This window comes from Rana temporaria, chromosome 13 (assembly GCF_905171775.1).
Source record: "Rana temporaria chromosome 13, aRanTem1.1, whole genome shotgun sequence".
NCBI lineage: Eukaryota > Metazoa > Chordata > Amphibia > Anura > Ranidae > Rana > Rana temporaria.
The window spans coordinates 99,439,093-99,454,433 of NC_053501.1; the positions used below are offsets into that span (position 1 = coordinate 99,439,093).

At 48.4% G+C, this 15,341-nt stretch overlaps 1 protein-coding gene and 1 long non-coding RNA gene across 2 annotated transcripts in view; one reads left to right on the forward strand and one right to left on the reverse strand.

The window, feature by feature from the left end:
* The window catches only part of LOC120921049, a 209,468-nt gene that overhangs the window by 96,027 nt on the left and 98,100 nt on the right, over positions 1-15,341 (forward strand). The gene's annotated exons all lie outside the window — the stretch shown is intronic.
* The window catches only part of LOC120921047 (extracellular matrix protein 1-like), a 54,747-nt gene that overhangs the window by 33,356 nt on the left and 6,050 nt on the right, over positions 1-15,341 (reverse strand). Inside the window, exon 2 of the mRNA XM_040333661.1 lies at positions 3,967-4,032. Within this exon, the coding sequence (XP_040189595.1) occupies positions 3,967-4,032 (66 nt within the window). The remainder of the gene's footprint in view (positions 1-3,966; positions 4,033-15,341) is intronic.

Sequence of the window (15,341 nt, forward strand, 5' to 3'; positions counted from 1 at the left end):
CACTGAAACTGACATATGCCCTTTGAGTTCACTTTAAATAGGATCTGTTCCTTTCCCGTAATTTCCTTGATCAGTCATTCACCCTCCCGACTCATTTTCGATGGCATCATTTCTCCCTCTTCCTATGACAATTAGGCGCTTTTTTTTCACTGTATTTTTTTTGAGTCACCCTCTCCACACTTTCTGGATTCTAGCCTAGGTGAGAATCCAGTTACCAACAGCCTCCTGGGAAACTCATAACACATCCCAAAAGGGTAGTCTAAGGTGCATGTACCCAGAGCCGGTGCTACCACTAGGCAAACTAGGTAGCCGCCTAGGGCGCACTACTGCCTAGGGGTGCCCGGTCACTGGTGTTCATACGCTCTTCTCTCTGCAACAAGCAACTAAGTCTCAGCATCAGCAGGCAGCCACCGCTCCATTCATACATAGTGTCAGAGGCGCAGTGGTGGTGTAGGTCTGTGTCCAGACTTCTAAATGAATGGAAGAAAGCAACATTAATTGATGGGCGCTAGTGAGGCTGCATTGTTGGGAGCTAGTGAGCCTGCATTGTTGGGCGCTAGTGAGCCTGCATTGTTGGGCGCTAGTGAGCCTGCATTGTTGGGGCGCTAGTGAGCCGGCATTGTTGGGGCGCTAGTGAGCCGGCATTGTTGGGGCGCTAGTGAGCCGGCATTGTTGGGGCGCTAGTGAGCCGGCATTGTTGGGGCGCTAGTGAGCCGGCATTGTTGGGGCGCTAGTGAGCCGGCATTGTTGGGGCGCTAGTGAGCCGGCATTGTTGGGCGCTAGTGAGCCTGCATTGTTGGGCGCTAGTGAGCCTGCATTGTTGGGCGCTAGTGAGCCTGCATTGTTGGGCGCCAGTGAGCCTGCATTGTTGGGCGCCAGTGAGCCTGCATTGTTGGGCGCCAGTGAGCCTGCATTGTTGGGCGCCAGTGAGCCTGCATTGTTGGGCGCCAGTGAGCCTGCATTGTTGGGCGCCAGTGAGCCTGCATTGTTGGGCGCCAGTGAGCCTGCATTGTTGGGCGCCAGTGAGCCTGCATTGTTGGGCGCCAGTGAGCCTGCATTGTTGGGCGCCAGTGAGCCTGCATTGTTGGGCGCCAGTGAGCCTGCATTGTTGGGGCGCTAGTGAGCCTGCATTGTTGGGGCGCTAGTGAGCCTGCATTGTTGGGGCGCTAGTGAGCCTGCATTGTTGGGGCGCTAGTGAGCCTGCATTGTTGGGGCGCTAGTGAGCCTGCATTGTTGGGCGCTAGTGAGCCAGCATTGTTGGGCGCCAGTGAGCCTGCATTGTTGGGCGCCAGTGAGCCGGCATTGTTGGGCGCCAGTGAGCCGGCATTGTTGGGCGCCAGTGAGCCGGCATTGTTGGGCGCCAGTGAGCCGGCATTGTTGGGCGCCAGTGAGCCGGCATTGTTGGGCGCCAGTGAGGCTGCATTGTTGGGCGCTAGTGAGCCTGCATTGTTGGGCGCTAGTGAGCCTGCATTGTTGGGCGCTAGTGAGCCGGCATTGTTGGGGCGCTAGTGAGCCTGCATTGTTGGGGCGCTAGTGAGCCGGCATTGTTGGGGCGCTAGTGAGCCGGCATTGTTGGGCGCTAGTGAGCCTGCATTGTTGGGGCGCTAGTGAGCCTGCATTGTTGGGCGCTAGTGAGCCTGCATTGTTGGGCGCCAGTGAGCCGGCATTGTTGGGCGCCAGTGAGCCTGCATTGTTGGGCGCCAGTGAGCCGGCATTGTTGGGCGCCAGTGAGCCGGCATTGTTGGGCGCCAGTGAGCCGGCATTGTTGGGCGCCAGTGAGCCGGCATTGTTGGGCGCCAGTGAGCCGGCATTGTTGGGCGCCAGTGAGCCGGCATTGTTGGGCGCCAGTGAGCCGGCATTGTTGGGGCGCTAGTGAGCCTGCATTGTTGGGGCGCTAGTGAGCCTGCATTGTTGGGCGCTAGTGAGCCTGCATTGTTGGGCGCTAGTGAGCCTGCATTGTTGGGGTGCTAGTGAGCCTGCATTGTTCGGTTCTAGTGATCCTGCATTGTTGGGGCGCTAGTGATCTTGCATTGTTGGGGCGCTAGTGAGCCTGCATTGTTGGGCGCTAGTGAGCCTGCATTGTTGGGCGCTAGTGAGCCTGCATTGTTGGGCGCTAGTGAGCCTGCATTGTTGGGCGCTAGTGAGCCTGCATTGTTGGGCGCTAGTGAGGCTGTATTGATAGGCGCTAGTGAGGCTGCATTGATGGGCGCTGCATTTTGCTGCACCCCCTTGGCTCCACCCCTGACTTCACCCCCTTTGTCCTGCCCATGTATATCCCACCTTTTTAAAGAAGCACCCATCAAATGCAGCCTCACCAGCGCCCATCAAATGCATTTAATGGGCACTGGTGAGGCTGCATTTGATAGGCATTTCTTTAACCACTTGCCGCCCGCCAATGACATATTGACGTCGGCAAAGTGGTTGTAGAATCCTGACTGGACGTCATATGACGTCCTCAGGATTCTCAGCCGCTGCGCGCCCCCGGGGGCGCGCATCGCGACGATCGTTGTTGCGGGGTGTCAGTCTGACACCCCGCAACACCGATCTCGGTAAAGAGTCTCTCACGGAGACTCTTTACCACGTGATCAGCCGTGTCCAACCATGGCTGATCACGATGTAAACAGGAAGAGCCGTCGATGGCTCTTCCTCACTCGCGTCTGACAGACGCGAGTAGAGGAGAGCCGATCGGCGGCTCGCCTGACAGGGGGGGTTCGCGCTGATTGTTTATCAGCGCAGCCCCCCGTCGGATCGCCACATGGACCACCAGGGATGCCCACCAGGGAAGGGCAAAACAAACAAAAAAAGTAAAAAAAAAAAAGTCTAAAAAATAAAAAAAACGGGGAAAAAAAAGATGCCAATCAGTGCCCACAAATGGGCACTGACTGGCAACAAGTAAATCAGTGCCGCCCCACAGTGTCCATCAGTGCCGCCCCACAGTGCCCATCAGTGCCACCCCACAGTGCCCATCAGTGCCACCCCACAGTGCCCATCTGTGCCGCCTATGAGTGCCCAGTGCCGCCCATGAGTGCCCATCAGTGCCGCCCATGAGTGCCCATCAGTGCCGCCCATGAGTGCCCATCAGTGCCGCCCATGAGTGCCCATCAGTGCCGCCCATGAGTGCCCATGAGTGCCGCCTATGTGTGCCCATGAGTGCCGCCTATGTGTGCCCATCAGTGCCGCCAATCATTGCCACCTCATCTGTGCCCATCAGTACTACCTCGTCGATGTCCATCAGTGCCATCTCATCTGTGCCCATCAGTGCCACCATATCAGTGCCCATAATTGAAAGAGAAAACTTACTTATTTACAAAAAAATTACAGAAAAAAATAAAAACGTAATTTTTTTCAAAATTTTCGGTCTTTTTTTAGTTGTTGCGCAAAAAAAAAAAAATCGCAGAGGTGATCAAATACCACCAAAAGAAAGCTCTATTTGTGGGTAAAAAAGGACGCCAATTTTGTTTGGGTACAGTGTAGCATGACCGCGCAATTGCCATTCAAAGTGCGACAGTGCTGAAAGCTGAAAAATGGCTTGGGCGGGAAGGTGTATACGTGCCCTGTATGGAAGTGGTTAAAAAGGTGGGATATACATGGGCAGGGCAAAGGGGGTGGAGACAAGGGGGAGCAGCAAAATTAGGTTTCGCCTAGGGTGTAAAAAAATCCTTGCACCAGCCCTGCATGTACCGTGGCCCGTCCCCAGGGGGCTCGCTTCCCATCTGTGCTTCTTTCAGCCAGCCCTATGACAACACACTGCTAAAATATGCATATCATCGGGGGCAGCTGCAATGACTTGGAAGAGACCGCCAGCTCCCGATGACATCAGAGAAAGAAGATGGCAGCGCAGGACCAAGTGTGCAGTAGCGAAGTGTTGGATTCCTACAGAACACCATTGTATTTTACAGTGTTCACAACCTGATTTATACTTTTTTTGTGATGGTGGTTTTTAATTTAAGGGTTGATGGGACTTACCTTCTCTTTGCTCTATTGGAAAGGAAAGTTCGATCTCCCTTTGGTACATACGAGAATCTTCTTGATCTGAAAAATAGGAAAAAAACATTCTATATTATGAGGCCGTTTACTGACATGAGTATACATCTGTCAAATAGTGTTCTTTAATAAAACAGTGCAAGAAGCAACCCAGAGTTGAGCAACCAATCAAAATTGACCAAAGTATGTTTAGTAAAAATGTGATTGTTTTTTCTGTTCTTCAGTCCAGCCATTCTCATCCAGGGATCCTCCAGTTGGTTGAGCTGTGGCGGTATGACCTCCCTTCTCATGGTCCCTTTTAAAGTTTAAGGGCCAGTGCCACTTGGCAAAGCCAGCTGCAGGACACCGGAGATCACCACCTCTTTGGGTGGCCTTCTGACCCCCAGAAGGGGCATTATTTTGACTAGCCACCAATGTAAGGGCAGCTTTTCTCATGGATTCCCAATGAGTTGGTCTAGCAGGGTTCACCAAGACCTAAAAATTTCAAGGGTTCCTTTAAGGCAGGGGTTTACTCTACAAGCCTTCTAAACAAAGGGCCAGGTAATCATCCTTCAGAATTTAGGGGAGCTAGACTGTGGCCAGTGGGAGGAGAAAATGCCCCAGCGTTAGCAGTGCCCCATCATTGGTTTTAGTGGGAGTAATAGTGCCCCATTGTTATCAGTGGCAGAAAAAGCACCTTATCATTGGGGGCCTATGAGAGGAATGGTGCCCCACCACTAGTGGCAGTGGGGAGGAACTAGACATTGGTATTGGTATCACTTGTGGATGCAATAGTGCCCCAAGGGCCAGATAGAGGTTTTTTCTTTACCGAACTCCACGGGGTGGTACTTTGTTGATCTCCAGTGAACAAAAAAAGTAAAACTGGTTGGGCGGTTAATTTTTACTCTTTAGAGATCCTAGAGCAGGGGTGTCAAACTCCATTTCATTGTGGGCCGCATAAGCATTATGATTGTTCTCAAAAGGGTCGGTTGTAAGGGAGCTGCGGTGGCTCAGCGCGATTGTCACTGCGCTGACAAGCCATTCACCTCTGCAGCTAGGGGTTCGGATCCTGGTCTCGGCTTCATGTGAATTGAGTTTGGTGGTCTCAGCCCGGCTCCTGGTGGGTGTGCTATGCGAGGTAAGCCTGCGCTTAGTACGCCCACCCCCCTCCCACAAAAACCACCACACTTACACGCACTCGAAATTGGGTTAACATGCACGCACTTTGACCACGCGGTCTCTAAAAAAGAGAGGCGAAGGACTAACGGGGCTGGTTGAGCGGGCAAATCCTCTCACTCCCTTATAGGGAGTCCCTCTACCCCGTTGGGCTTCAAAGCGGAGCAGGTAGGGTGGGCTGTGTGGGAGGACACCCTCACACACCCGCCATTGCCACCCGGGGCATGGAGAAAGGTGGCAGATTGCCTCTGGGGGAGGCCTGCCTACTCCCAACTCCTGCAGTCCGGCTCCTCTCTCGAGTACACGCACAAAATACACTTTAAAAAAAAAAGGGTCGGTTGTATCTGTAAGATCCAGCGCATCCCCTCCCCTTACATTAGATCTCAAGAGCCACCCCACCATCAGAAGTTGAGTCCCCCATTCTCCCCTACATCACAGTGCTCCCCCCTTTCCTTATGCTGCTGCTGGGAAGAAGCTGGATGCATTGCTTGAAAGCAGAAAGTAGGGGTCTGGAGGAGGACCAAATGAGGGCTGGAGCTCTCCTGCAGCTGCAGGAGAGGTGCAAGGGCTACATGAAATGGCCTGGAGGGTCGGATTAGGCCCGCGGGCCTTGTGTTTGACACCTGTGTCCTAGAGGTATGATGTGAACTTGGGATTCTCAGGATCTTGCCAGAAGATCACAACCTTCATCATTGCCTGAAGGTCCTTTTTTAACTACCGTATATACTCGAGTATAAGCCAAGTTTTTCAGTACATTTTTTGGGCTGAAAAGGCCCCCCTCGGATTATACTCAAGTCTCCCTGCCTCACTGTGCCCATCTGCAGTCTTATGATCTCCCGGTGCTGTGACTGTCTAGTCGGCAGCCATCCAGTGTAACAAAGCCTCGTCTTCTCCTCGTCCGTGATAGGGTGAACACTGATTCACTGCTGGGAAACCGAGTCTGTGTTCTGTCACGGACGTGGCGGAAGCGGGGCTTTGTTACACTGGACGGCCGCAATCTAGATTGTCACAGCACCGGGAGATCATAAGACTGCAGATGGGCACAGCGCCGGGTGATCATAAGGCTGGAGATGGGCATGCAGATTGGCACAGTGAGGCGGAGACTTGCAGATGGGCACAGTGAGGCTGAAAATGGCCAATGTTGACCCTCTTTTCCTCTTACAGTAGCTGCTGCATTTCTCCCCCTAGGCTTATACTCAAGTCAATGGGGTGGATTCAGAAAGCCCGCCCTAACTTTGCGGCGGCGTAGTGCATCGTGTTTACACTACGCCGCCGTAAGTTAGCGAGGCAAGTACATGATTCACAAAGTACTTGCCTGCTAAGTTACGGCGGCGTAGCGTAAATGCGGCGGGTGCAAGCGCGCCTAATTCAAAATTGGCTGAGGGGGTGTGTTTTATGTTAATTTTGGTTGACCTGACGTGATTGACGTTTTTTTGGAACGGCGCATGCGCCGTCCGCCTACATATTCCAGTGTGCATTGCGGATAAGTACGCCGCACGGTTCTATTGATTTTGACGTGGATGTAAATGACGTAAATCCCTATTCACGGACGACTTACGCAAACGACGTAAAATTTTCAAATTTCGACACGGGAACGGCGGCCATACTTAACATTACTATTCCAGCTATTTGATGGAATAACTAAAGGCCTGATAATGCGTTACGTAAACGGCGTATCTGTACTGCGTCGGCCGGGCGTACGTTCGTGAATAGGCGTATCTAGTGATTTACATATTCTACGCCGACCGCAATGGAAGCGCCACCTAGCCGTCAGCCTAAAAATTACACTTTAGGATACGAGGGTGTAAGACACTTACGCCGCTCGTATCTGAGCCTAATTTAAGCGTATCTGGTTACCAGAATACGCTTAAATTTGCGTTGGCGCAGATTCTGACTTAGGCTGGCGTATCTACTGATACGCCAGAATAACTCTATCTGAATCTAGCTAAAGAAGTTTTCCCATTTTTTTGTGGTAAAATTAGGTGTCTCGTCTTATAGTCTGGTCGGATTATACGCGAGTATATACGGTAATATATTTCCCTTCAGGCGACTGACCCTTTGTTGGCATCCAAGTTAAGTGCACTTATTGACAGGAAAGATTCCACATTATCCAGTACAGCAAGCCTGTCTGTGCTTGTTTAAATCTTGAATTGCTCTGCGTCGGAATGAATTCTTCACGGCGAAGGATTAGTGGGATCACTGAACCGGGATCCTGGCAACGTGCATTGTGTTCATGGCACCAGTGGGTGAAATTTGCATGGCATGTTGATGAACTGTTTGGAGAACGTTCAACATACAGAGACTTTCAGAAGATTTTATCATGCAAGAGAGGGCTGCGGACAATTCTCTGCATGCCTCTCCATGCCCCTCAATAAACTGTTTACAATCTCAGTCTTATGAGGGCTTCAAAAGTAGGTCAGCTTCAGAGGCCGCCCCTTTTACCTTGTTATATAAGACGACTACTACCCATATGTAGAATGGAACATTAGATGCCATTAAATCAGAGCAGAAGGAGGGTGTGGTGCAATGCCGTTTTCAGAAAGTCTTTGCAGAAACATGAACAGACTGGATATTACAGTATATCAGGGAGGACCAATCAGGGAGGACCAATGAGCACTAAATATTGCCAGGCACTGGCTGGCAGGAATGTGGATGGTGTCTATGGGGTGTATAATTAAAATAAATAATTAGAGCTAATTATCCTAAGAAACGGCATGTTCTGTGTGAATGGGGATAAAAACAAAATGTTATTAACCACTTAAGGACCCCTTCACGCCGATATACGTCGCCTTTAAGATAGGGTGACCGGACATCTCCGGTTTCTGGGGACAGTCCCCAGATTGAGGACACTGTCCCCGGACCAAGTCTGTCCCCGGTTGGATTTGAACAGGGGCTGGGGATATTTCATAGACATTACACCCCCCACTCCACTGCTCCTACTAGCTTAGGGGGGTGTATTATTTTTCCATTATTTGTGCCCCTTTCTGGTGATCATGTACTGGTTGGAGCGGAGGGAATATTTCTTCAGTTTCGGGTGAATGCCCATCCAGCTCCACTCGCATGTTCTTCTGCCTTGGCTCAAGTCCCGGCCAGCCGCCTGCCTGCTTATCCCCTTGCCTTCCCTGGTGGAGTGATCTTCCTCCGCTCCCCACCCAGTAGTAGCCGGGGCCCAGAGAGTAAGACTTGACAGGCCGTGAGGCAAGCTGCGGCGGCGACGGGCAGAGAGTCGCTGATTGCCGCCATTACTAGTAAAAAAAAAATATGTCCCCGGATTTCATTTAAAAAATCTAGTCACCTTACTTTAAGAGCCCAGCCGTGGGTCGCGAGCCTGCCGACAGCGGTGCGCTCGCGACCTGGTCCTGTATTCCGTGACCGCTCCTGCGGGACCCGATCGCCGCCGGTGTTCCGCGATCGGGTCATAGAGCTGAAGAACGGGGAGAGATAAGTGTAAACAAACCTTCCCTGTTCTTCCTAGTGTGGCAATGTCAGTGATCGTCTGTTCCCTGTGTAAGATGCCCCCCCCCCACAGCAAGAACACTCCCTTAGGGCACACTTAACCCCTACAGCGCCCCCTCCTGGTTACCCCTTCATCGCCAGTGTCATTTTCACAGTAATCAGTGCATTTTTATAGCACTTTTCGCTGAGAAGATTACAATGGTCCCAAACATTTCTGATGTGTCCGCCATAATGTAGCAGTCACAAAAAAAAAAATCACTGATCGCCGCCATCACTAGTAAAAAAACGGTGCTTATGCTAAAACATTTATTTTTACCTTAATGTAAGGAATGCATTAAGGTAAAACATGTTTAGGCTTTAGAATCACTTTACACTTGCTTTCTGAGAATCCTACACCCACAGCAGATCAAAAATTCTAAAGTATGGTCCAAATTCATCATAGATGGAAAACAAATATTACTTCTTTATCCAGAAAAAAAAATCAGTTGGATACTCCCCATATTAAAATTCTACAGTGTTATTTCTTGTCAGTTACCTCGGGGATATATGGGGCCTAACAGCACAGTGGCTAAGTTGTTGGCACTCCTTTCTGGCAGCACTAAGGTCATTGGTTCGAAACCTAACCACGGCACTACCTGGCCAAACTTTTGCAGTTGGATTTTAAAGTGTAATTAAAACCAAACCATGACAGAGAAAAGCTGTGATGTCAACTTTTAAGTATATCTGTCTAGAAAGCAAAAGCCCATCCAAATATGTTAACCGCTTCCTGACTGCTCCATGCCGATATACGTTGGCAGAATGGCACGGGCAGGCAAATGGGCATAGCTGAGAGAGAGAGAGAATTTTGCCTCATCTGGACTATGCAGTTCTGTTTTGGGCACAAGTTCTCAAAAGGGATATCAGGGAACTGGAGAAAGTGCAGAGAAGGGCAACCAAACTGATAAGAGGCATGGAGGAGCTTAGCTATGAGGAAAGATTAGAGGAACTTAATTTATTCACTCTTGAGAAGAGGAGAATAAGGGGGGATATGATCTACATGTACAAATATATAAGAGGTCCATACAGTGAACTTGGTGTTGGTATTCACTTTACGGTCATCACAGAGGACAAGGGGGCACTCCATGTCTAGAGCAGTGGTTCTCAACTCCTGTCCTCGGGACCCAGTAACAGGCCAGATTTTAAGAATTCCCTTGGGGAGATGCAGACTAGAATACTGCAATTACTGAGCAGCAAATGATATTACCTATAATGTATTTCAGTTATCTTGCAAACCTGGCCTGTTAGTGGGTCCTGAGGAAAGGAGTTGAGAACCACTGCTCTAGACATAGAGGCCCAGATTCTCGTAGATCGGCGTAAAAATGGGCGGGCGTAACGTATCTGATTTACGTTACGCCGGCGTGTAGCATTTAAATGAAGTGCGTTCCCGCGCCGAACGAACTGCGCATGCGCCGTCCGTAAAATATCCCAGGGTGCATTGCTCCAAATGACGTCGCAAGGACGTCATTGGTTTAGACGTGAACGTAAATGGCGTCCAGCCCCATTCACGGACGACTTACGCAAACGACGTAACTTTTCAAATTTCGACGCGGGAACGACAGCCATACTTAACATTGGTTGCGCCTCATATACCCAGGGGCAACTTTACGCCGGGAAAAGCCTAACGTAAACGTTGTAACTTTACTGCGTCGGCCGCGCGTACGTTCGGGAATTCGCGTATCTAGCTAATTTGCATACTCGACGGGGAGAACGACGGAAGCGCCACCTAGCGGGCAAAAAAAAAATTGCAGTTAAGATCCGTCGGCGTAAGAGACTTACGCCTGTCGGATCTAATGGATATCTATGCGTAACTGATTCTAAAGGCTCATACACACAGTCAGACATCCAACAAAATTTCCCTTGGATTTTTTTCCTAATTGATTTGTCCTGCCACACCCATAGCATACACACAGTCAGACTTTTCTGCAAACTTTTCTAAAACTTTCCTAACATCACATGTTTTTTTTGCTATTTTCTGCTCTTTACCGCCACCCTTTGGTTAACTTCTGCTATTGTTTGTTGCTTTTAACATTGGTTCTGAGCATGCGTATTTGCACTTTGTCCAAAAGTTGGTTGGATTGCTGTACACACAGTCAGACAAGGCACCATCAGACTTTTGTTGCCGAAAAGTTGGTCCGTTTGCAGACCCAACTTTTTGTTGGATGAAACCCAAAAAAGTTGGTCCGATGGAGCGTACACATGGTCAGACAAATTAGAAAACTTGCAGATTTTGAAGTTGGTTGGCAAAAAGTGTGACCGTGTGTATGGGGCTTAAGAATCAGTCGCATAGATACGACGGCCCAGATTAGGACTTACGATGACGTACATGGCGGTGCGCCGTCGTAAGCCCTTTGAGAATCTGGGCCAGAGTGCCTCCTTGCATTCTGTGTTGACCATAAAGTGAATAACTCAACACCAAGTTCACTATATGGACCCCTTAAATTTTTGTACATGGTGATCATATCCCCCCTTATTCTCCTCTTCTCAAGAGTGAATAAATTCAGTTCCTCTAATCTTTCCTCATAGCTGAGCTCCTCCATGCCTCTTATCAGTTTGGTTGCCCTTCTCTGCACTTTCTCCAGTTGGGTACTAACATTTATAGGTAAAGTTGATCCGGGGAAGATCCGATTGCCTCTCAGGGGATCAGGAAGGAATTCTTTCCCTGCTGTAGCAAATTGGATCATGCTAAGCTGTTTTTTTTTTTGCCTTCCTCTGGATCAACTGTGGGTATAGAATTGGGTATATGGGATTGTATGATTTTTTTATTTTATACATTTTTATGGTTGAACTGGATGAACTTGTCTTTTTTTCGACCTAACTATCTTACTATGTAGGTGGGACAGACGGGTTGCAATGGACAGTTCTTTGGAATGAGAAACCCAGCATTTTCCCCAGACACCCACACAACATTCCAGAGCTGGCCTCTGCTGTTTTCCGACCATTGTACATCAGCATGTGGTGTTGTTTTCCATCTGCACATGGCCATACAACGGTCCAGAGTCTCTGTTCAGCAGTTCTGTTTGTATGTTTATGAGGTGCTTGGTACAGGAAGGTCTGTTTGTGATCGAAACATCAAAGCATCTAGGCGTAATGTTTGTGACATATTCTAGATATTCAACTACAGGGCCTAAAGGGATCATATAGTGCACTTTCATATATTCACATGCCATTAAAAAAAATCTTTATGATTTTCTGCAACAATAGCAATGATTTTATTAATGCTTTATAATTAGTGTAGTAAGGTTATAAGAGATTTCCACTCATCCTGAGCTGGTGACAAGGTTGTAAGGATAGCAAATAACATCTCTCCAACAGCAACACCACAATGCCATACATTGCTAGAATTTTGTTAGAAAATAAAAAAAATTTAAACATTGATAAACACAGACTCCCTTGAATGCCTAAACAAATTCATAATGGAACCCAGGACGCTGTGACCCTTGCCTATTGCTCATACATAGAACATCCTCCTCCTAGGCAGTCCACCTAAATTATGCCCATTTCTCCAATGGTTCTTCTCTATTCACACCCACTTTGTGGGCAGTCCCACCCCACCCCTAATTATGTTGGAATCACCCACTCATGGAAACAATCCCCTTGGCAATACTCTTAGTTACTGTGCATTCTCAGTAACTCAATTAAAGGTGATGCTGAAATCTCGAGACAGACCGAAAAGATGTGGGACTGTCTTGGCAAATCCAGGAGAGTTGGCATTCATCCTAGGATATGCTGCCTGATAGGAAGCCAACAGCCGCTACCACTGCCTGCTGTCCAATTGCAGCCCAGAAGGTAAACCAGAATATTGCCATGGGCATGTGTGTGGCATTATCAAGCATTCGCCCCAACCTTGGTCTCCTATTGGTGCTCTGTAATTTTTGGATCTCCTCATTTCGTGTCCTGGTGACCCCGTCTCCTCATTTCATGTCTTGGTGACCCCATCTCCTCATTTCGTGTCCCGGTGACCCCACCTCATTTCGTGTCAAGCCGCCCCCGTCTCCTCTTTTCGTGTCAAGCCAACCCCCGTTTCCTCATTTCATGTCAAGCCGACCTTGTCTCCTCATTTGGTGTCAAGCCGACCCCCGTCTCCTCATTTGGTGTCAAGCCGACCCCCGTCTCCTCATTTGGTGTCAAGCCGACCCCCGTCTCCTCATTTGGTGTCAAGCCGACCCCCGTCTCCTCATTTGGTGTCAAGCCGACCCCCGTCTCCTCATTTGGTGTCAAGCCGACCCCCGTCTCCTCATTTGGTGTCAAGCCGACCCCCGTCTCCTCATTTCGTGTCAAGCCGACCCCGTCTCCTCATTTGGTGTCAAGCCGACCCCCGTCTCCTCATTTGGTGTCAAGCCGACCCCCGTCTCCTCATTTGGTGTCAAGCCGACCCCCGTCTCCTCATTTGGTGTCAAGCCGACCCCCGTCTCCTCATTTCGTGTCAAGCCGACCCCGTCTCCTCATTTCGTGTCAAGCCGACCCCGTCCCCTCATTTGGTGTCAAGCCGACCCCGTCTCCTCATTTGGTGTCAAGCCGACCCCGTCTCCTCATTTGGTGTCAAGCCGACCCCGTCTCCTCATTTGGTGTCAAGCCGACCCCGTCTCCTCATTTGGTGTCAAGCCGACCCCGTCTCCTCATTTGGTGTCAAGCCGACCCCGTCTCCTCATTTGGTGTCAAGCCGACCCCGTCTCCTCATTTGGTGTCAAGCCGACCCCGTCTCCTCATTTGGTGTCAAGCCGACCCCGTCTCCTCATTTGGTGTCAAGCCGACCCCGTCTCCTCATTTGGTGTCAAGCCGACCCCGTCTCCTCATTTGGTGTCAAGCCGACCCCGTCTCCTCATTTCGTGTCAAGCCGACCCCGTCTCCTCATTTCGTGTCAAGTTGAGTGTGTAGGCCTTCCCCATGTCTGTGTGTTTTAACTTCGGTGCTCTAGTTTCATTATCCAAAACTACAGTGGTTGGGTATTTCGCTTCCCCCCCACATTGGCTCTAGTAAGTGTAAAGTAAAAGTACTTGGCAACCAAGTGAGACAGCCATAACATACAGATGCAGTGAAACTGTGCCATTAATTATCTACATATAAAAACGTAATCTCCATACTTATTTTAATATATGGTTATCATATTACGGTCAGCACTGGGTGTGTGATTATAATGGAATAGTATTAATGAATTTTCCAACAATATCAGATGGTGGTAACCTAAATAACCGACACGGATACAAATTAAATTGGTGTGTTGTTTATGTAACCACAGCTTGTCCTGAAGTCTAAATTTAAGTTTCTGTCTAGCACAATATAAATTGGTTGCGATGGAGATGTACACGCATGCTTTAAAACAAGAACATATAAAAAATGCCAGGTCTGTTGGCTAATTCCAAAGGTCTTAAACCATTTCCTAACAATGAAGGGAGCGGGTTGCTATTAGGAATGAAAAACTTTTTGGTATGCGGTATCCTCTATGGAGCAGATGCAAGACCTGGCCTTCCAGATAACGGGTAGTGATGCCAATTGTCCCATTCAGTGCACCCAATGTGACAATGTAATATAAAGGGGGTGTGACTAATGCCACAACATTAGTGTGTTCATGAAAAGTAAATAGATACTGTGTTTCCCAGAAAATAAGCCTGGGTCTTATATTAATTTTGGCAATAAAAGACACAGTAGGGCTTATTTTCGGGGTAGGTCTTACCATGTAAAGTGCTGTCTTCTCTTCCCTTCTCCCTCCCTGCCTGTGAGGAATCCCCAGTGTGAACTAAGTTAAAATGCATGTAAAATCCTATAATCCACTCTATTACAGTAGCATATCTGGATCAACTGTGGGTTCTATACCATTGGGTATATGGGATTGTATGATATTATTATTATTATTATTTTTTATTTATTTTTTGGTTGAACTGAATGGACTTGTGTCTTTTTTCAACCTGACTCACTATGTAAATATATAACGTACAATGTGTGTTTTTTTTGTAATATAATTGTGCCAAATATGTTCGTTTTAGCGCCGCTCTTCGTTTCTGTGACCTGACGGAGCTCTCATCCCCGGATTTATATTACAGAAACAACCACATTGTACAATATAAACTACTGTAATAGAGTGGATTCTAGGATTTTGCAATCATTTTCAACTAGGGCTTATTTTCAGGCTAGGGCTTATATTTCAGCTCTCCTGGAAAATAGTGCTAGGTCTTATTTTCAGGGTAGGTCTTACTTTCAGGAAAACAGGGTATTACAAACATGTCCTAGGGAGCTTCAGTATGATGGCTCTTGGCAGCCATGTTGTAACTGAAATGCCCAGACAATTAGGTTGAACGCCAATCCTGACATCCAAGGTGAAGTCCACAGCTAAATACACATGTTTGACCAAGTTCTAGGCTACGGGTGTACTTTGTTTTACAAGTCTCTAGGTGCTATGGGTGTACTTGTATATCTAGATAAATCTCTAGGCTATGGAGGTTCCTAGACCTTCCTTGATGTTCCAAGTAGATGGTCATGGTCTTTAATTGGGTTATGTATCTACCATACGAGGATGGAAATTCCTTTGCGGTATTATTACTGATGAACTCCATGCTGGATTATGTAATAAAAAAATTCCTTTTGGTAGACATTTTTGTCTAGCACACAACTTTTGTAATTCACTTACATCACTCGATCAATCTCTAGGATAAGGGGTTCTTAGACCTTCCTTGATGTCTCATATAGATGGCCAATTGGCCATATGTTGGATT